This window comes from Nicotiana sylvestris, chromosome 8, assembly GCF_000393655.2.
Source record: "Nicotiana sylvestris chromosome 8, ASM39365v2, whole genome shotgun sequence".
Classification (NCBI taxonomy): Eukaryota; Viridiplantae; Streptophyta; class Magnoliopsida; order Solanales; family Solanaceae; genus Nicotiana; species Nicotiana sylvestris.
The window spans coordinates 65,784,949-65,794,555 of record NC_091064.1 but is presented as its reverse complement, the minus strand read 5'-3'; the positions used below and the strand labels follow the sequence as shown (position 1 = coordinate 65,794,555).

The window sequence follows — 9,607 nt, the reverse complement described above, 5'->3', positions numbered from 1 at the left end:
TTCTTTCTTTTTCCGGTTTGTCGTGCCCCCTGACCTTCTCTGGATTGCTTGAGAAGTAGCTCTTATATCCGACTGGCTCAAGATGCAACCCGTTTTCAAACAATTCTCTATCATTTTCCCAATCATTATGGCTTCCGCAAACGGCTTGCCCATAGCGGACATCATGTTTTGGAAGTAATCAGCCTCTTGGGCTTGCATGAAGGTACTGACCATCTCGGTCTCATCTATTGGGGGTTTCACCCTAGCAGCTTGCTCACGCCACTTGACGACGTACTCTCGGAAGCTATCCGAAAACCTTTTCTTGAAATTAGACAAAGAGGTTATATTCGAAGCTATATCCATGTTGTACTGGAACTGTCTAACAAAATCTCAGGCCAAGTCATCCTATATGTGCCAGCGGGAGATATCTTGGTCCATATACCATTCGGACGCAATTACAACTAGACTTTCCCCAAAGTAAGCCATTAGGTGCTCTTCTTTTCCGCCTGCTCCCCTCAACTGATTGCAATACCTCTTTAGGTGAGCTATAGGGTCCCCATGTCTGTCATACTTTTCAAACTTGGGAGTCTTGAAATCGATGGGCAGATGAACATGTGGGAACATGCACAAGTCAGCGTAGGAGACACTTTTCTGACCACTCAGGCCTTGCATGTTCTTGAGACTTTGTTCTATGCTTTTCATTTTCCGAGTGATCTCATCTTGCTCGGGATTCTTTACAGTTCTCTCTTGTCCCGCAGTAAACTCGTACCGAGGTTGTTGAGGGTAGGAGTTTGTGGTGAAATGAGCCGTGTCTAATAGAAATGGTGGTATTTGGAAAGTAAAGGATAATGGCTCAAAGTTGGGCCTGGGCAATGTTGGTTGTGTCGTAGGTGAGTTTAGTGGTGCAATGAATATATTAGAAGCCACTCCCGAAATCAGTGTCTGAGGGCGAACCTCAGAAAGCATTCTGGCAAAGTGGGCTGACATGGTAGGGTATCCAAGTGGGGTGTTTGGGTAATTTATAGGGACGCTGGAGGTTCCACTTATTCTGGGAATCAGCTCGGGAAAACCAGGTATTGCACTAGGCGGCTCTCTACCATTAGACCAAGCATCCCACATTTCCAACATGCGGAGACGCAGTGCCCTGTTCTCTTCAGCAGTTGCTGACTCTGATGTCGGAATGACCGACAATAGGCTATCCTTTAGGATGGAAATTGTTGGTAGATGACTCTCTGACGACATTTCGACAATTCCCTTGGATCTTGTAAAGTAAGATGCGAAGCCAGGTTACCACAAAACCAACCATCTTAAAAACAGAACCTGGACTCAAAGCATACAAAACAAACCGATTAGTTTGAGACAATTAACACATAGGGTATCGCACGTTGGGGGATGCAATGCACCTAAACAGTTAAATGTGTTTCTACATGTTTTGCAACGGTTGTGTGTCTCATCCTAGATTTTGTTTATCTCCTAGGTCTTTGTATCTTTCTTTCTTTTGGCGCTTTTCATTATTTGCTCTCTTTTCTTTGTACTCTATCTCCTGCATTGTTTTCTCTCTTATTCTTGTTTTCTCTCTTTTTCTTGTTTTCTCTCTTTTTCTGGTTTTCTCTCTTTTCTGCTTTTCTCTCTTTTTCTGGTTTTCTCTTCTTTTTTTCTGGTTTACTCTTTTTTGGTTTTCTCTTTTATTCGAGTTATCTAAAACCATGACCGGATCCAATGGAGATTGCCTACGTATCACGATACCGCGTGAATCAGATCATCGCATAGTTCAAGGAATAAATGCGGAAATAAAAGAAAGAAACAATTTTGGGTTTTTCAAAATTTTCATTAAATCTTCTAAGTTTTCTATTACAATGACTCTATCATACCTTTCTAAGAATTGAAAAACTAAAAAAATACTTGAAATAGACTCTAGAAATGGAAACTGAAATAGAGACTCGAAAAGAAAATCAAGAATACATAAGTGCTTTCAAAACTACTCCAAGGGCCCGTGGGACATCAGTTGGTCTCGCCACAGGCCTACGTGCAAGATCTCCTTGGAGGCAATCCAGGTCATCCATTATTTTGCGAACAAAGGTCATCACTGCGGCGAAGAAAGTGGATCTAGTCATGTCCTCACACTCATGGCATTTCATGACGATGTAGTCAGCATTCCTCTAATCCTCTCTCTAATGATGCCTTTTTCTTGGAGCAGGCACCCAATTTGTTGAGATCTAGCTTCCAAAACTTGGGTGTCATTATGGCTTTGCTCCTGCAATTGTTGCATGTCCTCCTCCAATCGGGCCATCAATACATAACAATATTCTCTCTCTGCCTTAAAGTTCTTTGTTTGTTTAGCCATTTTATTCTCGAGGGTAGTTAGCTTTTTCTTCAGGTTTGCGACTTCTCTATCATATTTCCCTTTTAATTGTCGAACAAACTCTGCACATCCCTCTGCATTATTTGTCAACTGTGCCCGAGCTTTTGCCAGACTACCTTCAGATTTTTCCAAATCATTCCCGTACTCACATATTTTCCTCCTAAGACCATTTATGAGTCTTTCATTTGTTCAGCTCCTTTCCGTATTCTCAGCAGTTATCTTTATTCTTTGGATCTGGGCTCGAAGGGCTTTGTTTTCTTGGTCCAGCTTTTTCTTCTCCCCTTCATCAGTAGCAGCCTGTACACTACTATCAAATTTCAGATCTCTGATTTGCCCCTCCAATTTGCTTATCATGGCCCTGTAGTTTTTCTCCTTTGCTAGCTAATCCAATTGTTCTCGCGCCCCATCAGTGAACTGTTGGACGTGGGGCCTTTTAGCGGGCTGTGCAGGCTCTTGATGGACTTGAACCCTTTTACCATAACAGGCAGTGTAACTAGGGTCTAACTCACCCTTAGACAAATTCCGTACCAGAGTCTGTGGCTCCAAGAACCTACACTGATGCCAAATCTGTCACACCCCTTTTTACCCCTCCAAGAGATAAGTGTAAAATGTTATGGATTGTGGGTTAAAGAGCTTTTCCAATTAAAGTGACAAATTTGAAGTAGGGATTATTTTATTTACATAGTCGCCACTTGGAATTGATTTCTACTGGTGTTCCAAGTCACCTTTTATTTGAATCTCTATTCAAAGGAAGGTTTGACTCTATTATTATTGGTCCGCGAAAACAAAGTTTGGGTAAGGAATTCTGTTGACCGGAGAGAAGGTGTAAGGCATTCCCTGAGTCCCGTGGTTCTAGCACGTCGCTTTATTGACTACATTTGGCTTGAATTAAACTTGGATAAACTGTGGTTTATTTGATTTTTATGCTTTTCTTATGTCCGTTTTTATTTATTTAAAAAAAAATAAAGAAAATATTTGAATAATAATCTACAACTTAACTAATGAGAGAAAATTATTGTTATGAGTACTAATTTAAAAGATGAGAGTAATGAGAGAAAATTATCAATTGACATTGCTTAAAACTAGTAAGATGTGGGCTTGTCTTGACATTGAATGAGGCAGCCCACTATTGGGTTGATGGAGTCAAATGGGCTCATGTCCAAGACAAAATCCAAAAGCCCATATGCTTTTGGACTTTAAATCTGCAGATATGGCCTTTTAAAGCTATGTTACAGATTTGGCCATATCTTGCTATTTGCAATCCGTAGCCAACTATTTACAAAAATAAGTTTACAGATTGTCTTTCTAATCTACAACTTAACTACCTTACTAAATAAGTATTTTTTAAGAGATAAAAAAAAGATTATTGGGACTCTAAAATATAATAATAATAATAATAATAATAATAATAATAATAATAATAATAATAATAATAATAATAATAATAATAATAATAACTTAGCTTGGTGACAACAAAGGGACAAACATGGCTACAAGGGTTCAAATTTTAATATATATGCTCCTTTCAGACAACCAAATGCCAGTGGAATTATATCTAATGCTTTGCAAAAATAAAAATAATTAAAGATATTTAACACAATTTAATTAACTAATATATCGTTATAACATTATCAAACATTCAAGAGCATATAAAAATGAATTACAATAGAAGGATAAAGCCACTAATATTTTCCAGCTTCATTATCTTTCATTCCAACTCGATTTTATGAGTTTACATGGTCCGAAAATTACCTGGACAGCAAAAAGAAGAACAAATACATCAGAGTCAGCTCTTTCCAAAATCAACAGCTAAACAATTAAACGGGCAGCAACAATAGCAAAAGACAGCGACAACCGGCAGATTCAAACCCAAGAAAATAAAATAGAAATACCCCAACAAAACAGTACAATTATGTAACTCCAGAAAAATCTTTCAACACTACTCTATTTTCCTTAAACAAGTTTTTCACTTAAGAATCAACTCACAAAAGCTGCTAAGGGATATTATAGCTACTGATTTTTTTTCTTTTTTGTGTGTCTAGAGCTCCTTCAGTAAGATGGAGTGTCCTTTTATATCAAAACAATCAGCTATTTCAAAAAAATTAAAAATCAATCTTTTTGATAGATTTTTCTACAAAATCTGCTCTTAAATTCAAAATGCCAGACTTTCTGGTTCAAATCTTGTCAAGTATTTCAAATAAAATCTGCTCTCCACTATTCAAAGACAAACTTTTATTCAAACATTGTCCAAAGGTCTACATTTTCTTACCAAACAATTTGACTTTTGGGTGTTGTACTCAAAGAGTCTTGAAGTAGTAAATAAACAATCAAACAAGTACCATATACTCTTAAGTATTTTTCACTACCTCACTTTTATCAACACAAAACTATTTTACTACTTCAACAAGTGCAAAAACAGAAAATTTGACATTTCAAACTTCAAAAACTAATGCTAAAATAATTAATAATAGACAAAAATAAGATCTGAAAAAACAAAAATAAAATAAAAAATCAGCCACGAAAAATAATAGGATTTTTACCATTTTATAATTCAAGTGGCCGAAAAAATGGTGGTATGCCAAAAGAGGGTGTTCGGGGAGGTCGCCGGAATTTGGCCGGATTTTGATCGCCGGATTTTCATGGTGAAATTGCCATCAATAGCTAGGTTTGGAGGAGCTCTATCCATTGATGTAAGTATTGTGGGGTGGTAGTGGTTGGAGCTTCAAGAATTTGGGCAAAAAAGTGACAGGAAAGTTTCCTAGATCTAAGATTCAAGGAGTTTGAGGGATTTTTGAAGGATTTGGTTTGGAGATATGGAAGGACGAAGTTGTGGAGATTACATGGTGTGAATTTGGAGGTGTTTGGAGGTGGTCCGCCGGCAGCGGCGATTTCCGGCCAGCGGCGGTGGGCGGAGCTGGGGCGGCGTAAGAGAGAGTGAAGAGAGAGAGAAGAGAGAAGAAGGAGAAAAGAATTATGGGTGAAAATGAGGATAATTTTCAGATTTTTGAGGCTTTAAATACCTAAGCCAAGAGTGAATGAGATCCATTGGATCAAGATGGAATGGAATGGTATGATTTGATCTTGTTTCATTTAGTGAAACGACGTAGTTTTGAGGCAAAACTACGTAGTTTCAGACCCTTTCAATGGCAGCCCTTTATCTTGCACTCTTGGACACTTTTTCTTTCAAATTTGGCCAAATTTCTTCCTTAATCCTACTTATTAAACTAATTTTACACAAATAAATTAATTAAATAACTTATTCTAATGATCAATTAACTAGATTAATTCACCAACTGGACAACTAGTTAATTCTTAAAATGCACAAATGAAGAAAGAACTATTTTTTTTAGTATTTTATGATAGGAAATATGCAATTAAAGTCACAAAAATTGAGAAAAATAATTAAAATAATAAAACACTAATAACTTTAGGAGGTGTTAAAATAGTGCAAAAATTAGGTGTTCACAGTTCCCCTCTTTGCTCGAAAACATGAAGAGTTTTCGTGCAAAGAAAAGTGAATGTCATAGCTAATTTTTGCTCACATGTCACTCCAATGGAAGCAAATTTTTTTTTTTGAAAAAAAAAGTGACCGAACCTTGTTTCTGAGGCTACCTACATATCCTTGGCTATAAAGGAATAAGGTCAGTGTAGTTCTGGAAAAATTTGGTAGCTGGGACTACCGGATAGTAGAGTTAAGACTGTTGCTGCTGTTGTTGTCGTTGTTGCTATTGCTATTACTCACTTCTTACATCAAAAAAGAAAAAGAGAAGAGTACTATATATGTCTGCAAACTAAGAGTACAAAATTCCTATCTATGCGTCTTCTGGAGTCAAATCTTGATTCTTGACTTGCTCACTTGCGTTGACCTTAGATTGGATTTTGCTACTCTTTGAAGAAACGATTATGACTCAATTTCAGTTGCTTGCTTTCCTGATCTGAAATTGAGAAGATGAATCTTGAGAAGCTGGGTTACTGACACATTGTCAAAGTTAACTCCAACTATCCTGTGATCGAAAAACTTCTTCCTTCTGATGAAAAACTGAAACTGCAAGCTTTAATCTTCACTTGTGCTATACGGCCGAGCCTGCAAAACCATCAAAAAAAAAATTCTTCCCCAGTCTGGCACTAGAAAAATTTTGTGAGTTGTTAGAGAAATCTGTAAATTATCTAATTTATTGAAAAGGCAGACAGAAATAGTAGTATAAACTAACTAAAAGAGATAAAATTTGGTAACGAATGATTTTGTAATCAGGGATCGGTATCCCGTACTACTGAAAGGAAATGTAACCAGGGGTCGGTACCCTATCTTACTGGAAGGAAATAGAATCAGGTGTTAGCACCATGTATTATTGATAAAGTGTTGAATCCTTCTAGGTAAAAAAAGGTTCGATCTGAGTTAAATTGTATTAAACAACCTAAGCGAAGATTACTTATACCCGGAAACTATGAGCTGGATCCCCCTAGGCAAAACGGTTCTACTTGGGTTAAGCTACGTAAAACACCCTGAGCGAAGATTACTTCTACTCGGAACTACGAACTGGATCCCCCTAGGCGAAATGGTTCTACCTGGGTTAAGCTACGTAAAACACCCTGAGCGAAGAGTACTTCTACCCGGAAACTAGGAGCTGGATCCCCCTAGGCGAAACGGTTCTACCTGAGTTAAGCTACGCAAAATACCCTGAGCGAAGAGTACTTATACCCGAAAACTATGAGCTAGATCCCCCTAGGCGAAATGGTTCTACCTAGGTTAAGTTACGTAAAACACCCCGAGCGAATAGTACTTCTACCCGGAAATTATGAGTTGGATCCCCCTATGCGAAATGGTTCTACCTGGGTTAAGCTACATAAAACGTCCTGAGCGAAGAGTACTTCTACCCGGAAACTATGAGCTGGATCCCCCTAAGCGAAACGGTTCTACCTGGGTTAAGCTATGTAAAACACCCTGAGCGAAGAGTGCTTCTACCCGGAATATGAGCTGGATCCCTCTAGGCGAAACGGTTCTACCTGGGTTAAGCTACGTAAAATATCCTGAGCAAAAGTACTTCTACCCGGAAACTATGAGCTGGATACCCCTAGGCGAAACGGTTCTACCTGGGTTAAGCTACGTAAAACAGCCTGAGCGAAGAGTACTTCTACTCGGAAACTATGAGCTGGATCTCCCTAGGTGAAACGGTTCTACCTGGTTTAAGCTACGTAAAACAACCTGAGTGAAGAGTACTTCTACCCGGAAATATGAGCTGGATCCCCCTAGGCGAAAAGGTTCTACCTGGGTTAAGCTACGTGAAAACAACCTGAGCGAAGAGTATTTCTACCCAGAACTATGAGTTGGATCCCCCTAGGCGAAAAGGTTCTACCTGGGTTAAGCTAATGTAAAACAACCTGAGCGAAGAGTACTTCTACCCGGAAATATGAGCTGGATCCCCCTAGGCGAAAAGGTTCTACCTGGGTTAAGCTACGTAAAACAACCTGAGTGAAGAGTACTTCTACCCGGAAATATGAGCTGGATACCCCTAGGCGAAAAGGTTCTACCTGGGTTAAGCTACGTAAAAACAACCTGAGCGAAGAGTACTTCTACCCAGAACTATGAGCTAGATCCCCCTAGGAGAAAAGGTTCTACCTGGGTTAAGCTAATGTAAAACAACCTGAGCGAAGAGTACTTCTACCCGGAACTATGAGCTGGATCCCTCTAGGCGAAAAGGTTCTACCTGGGTTAAGCTAATGTAAAACAACCTGAGCGAAGAGTACTTCTACCCGAAAACATGAGCTGGATCCCCCTAGGCAAAAAGGTTCTACCTGGGTTAAGCTAATGTAAAACAACCTGAGCGAAGAGTACTTCTGCCCGGAAATATGAGCTGGATCCCTCTAGGCAAAAAGGTTCTCCCTGGGTTAAGCTACGTAAAAACAACCTGAGCGAAGAGTACTTCTACCCGGAACTATGAGCTGGATCCCCCTAGGTGAAAAGGTTCTACCTGAGTTAAGTTGCGTAAAAATAACGTGAGTGAATAGTGCTTCTACCCGGAACAATGAGGTGGATCCCCTAGGCGAAAATGTTCTACCTGGGTTAAGGTTTGGTGACATTCGTTCTTTTAGAATCACCATTCTGCATGTTGTGTTCCTGCTTCAAACAAAGAAATATTTGTGAGTTTTCAAAGTGTTGGTTGGTTTTGTGGCCTTAATTGTTTTGATCACTTGATCTCGGCCCTTTCAACTGAAACTGGTTTCTTCCTGAATACCGATTGCCTTTCTGACTCTGGAGAAACTCTAGCTTATCTAGACTTTGTCATGATAATTGGTTGGTGGAACTCAACCTTTTCGACTTTATCTTGTCTTCGTAGGCCTTTTCCTTCTGATTTCTCTTTTTTTCTTTTTTTTATATTCTTTTTTTCTCATCATTTTTTTTCTTTTCTTTTCTTCGGAGCATTGGGGAACTTTCGGCTCCTCAAACTTTGCTGCAACGGCTAGTCGCGTGGGACTTGACCTTTTCCAATTTTATTTCGCCTTCGTTGGCCTTTCTTTTCTGGCTTCTTTCTCCCAACTTCAAATTCAGAGCATTTGGGATGCCTTGGATTTTTTCAACTCTTTGCCGAGACGGTTAGCCACGTGGGACTCAACCTTTTCAACTTCATTTGCCTTTATAGGCGCTCCATTTGATTTTCTCTTTCCAAGAGTTTTGATTTCGAAGCATCGGCCGTCATGGCTAGTCGGGGTCGGCTTGATGCCCGTATGAGGCTGGGTGCCTTTCTGCATATCAGCTCACGCCAAATGAGAACCCTATAAATCAGTCTTGTCATCCTTTCTTTGTCTTAGTTTCGGAACAGTGTTAGACCGAAAGGGATTCAAAGAAAACAAACAATGGAATGGAGAATAAGTTTAAAACAAGAAGTGTCCCTTTCGGGGAAAGGAAAGAAGGACTTATCTTGAGTACATGCGGACTTCAATGAACATGATATGCCTTTTGGACTGGATGCCTGATCTGTGTAAACTGTCCGACTCTCAAAAATTCATCACAATATTTTCCTCAAAATCGAGAAACCTTGTCAGGACTCTGTCGGTGCCGATGGCTCTAAGGATCCTCTTTTCGATCAGGGGCGCCCTTTGCGGGTTTTCACGAGCTGGCCTCTCTTATTTTTCTTCTCGCCTTATAGTGCTCTTTACGAGTTTTCACTAACAAGGCTCTCTTATTTTTCATTTCTCTTCTTACCATCGCCTCATGGTGCCCGTGTGAGTTTTCACCAATAAGACTCTCTCATTTTATTTCTCTTATTT

The 9,607-nt window shown here is 39.4% G+C and overlaps 1 protein-coding gene and 1 long non-coding RNA gene across 2 annotated transcripts; both read right to left on the bottom strand.

The window, feature by feature from the left end:
• Positions 1-384: 384 nt before the first annotated feature.
• LOC138875144 (uncharacterized) lies at positions 385-1,221 on the bottom strand. Its single transcript, XM_070153967.1, has one exon. It carries the CDS (start codon positions 1,219-1,221, stop codon positions 385-387), a length of 837 nt encoding a protein of 278 aa, XP_070010068.1.
• A 2,710-nt stretch (positions 1,222-3,931) lies between these two features.
• On the bottom strand, positions 3,932-5,326 carry LOC138874570 (uncharacterized). The gene is made up of 2 exons (XR_011401584.1): positions 4,882-5,326; positions 3,932-4,093 (listed from the first exon to the last, which is right to left on the bottom strand). It is a non-coding gene; the product is annotated as an uncharacterized lncRNA (long non-coding RNA).
• Positions 5,327-9,607: the final 4,281 nt, after the last annotated feature.

Excerpts from the sequence above, each read along its gene's own strand:
- LOC138875144 (XM_070153967.1), bottom strand. The coding sequence starts at position 1,221 with ATGTCGTCAGAGAGTCATCTACCAACAATTTCCATCCTAAAGGATAGC.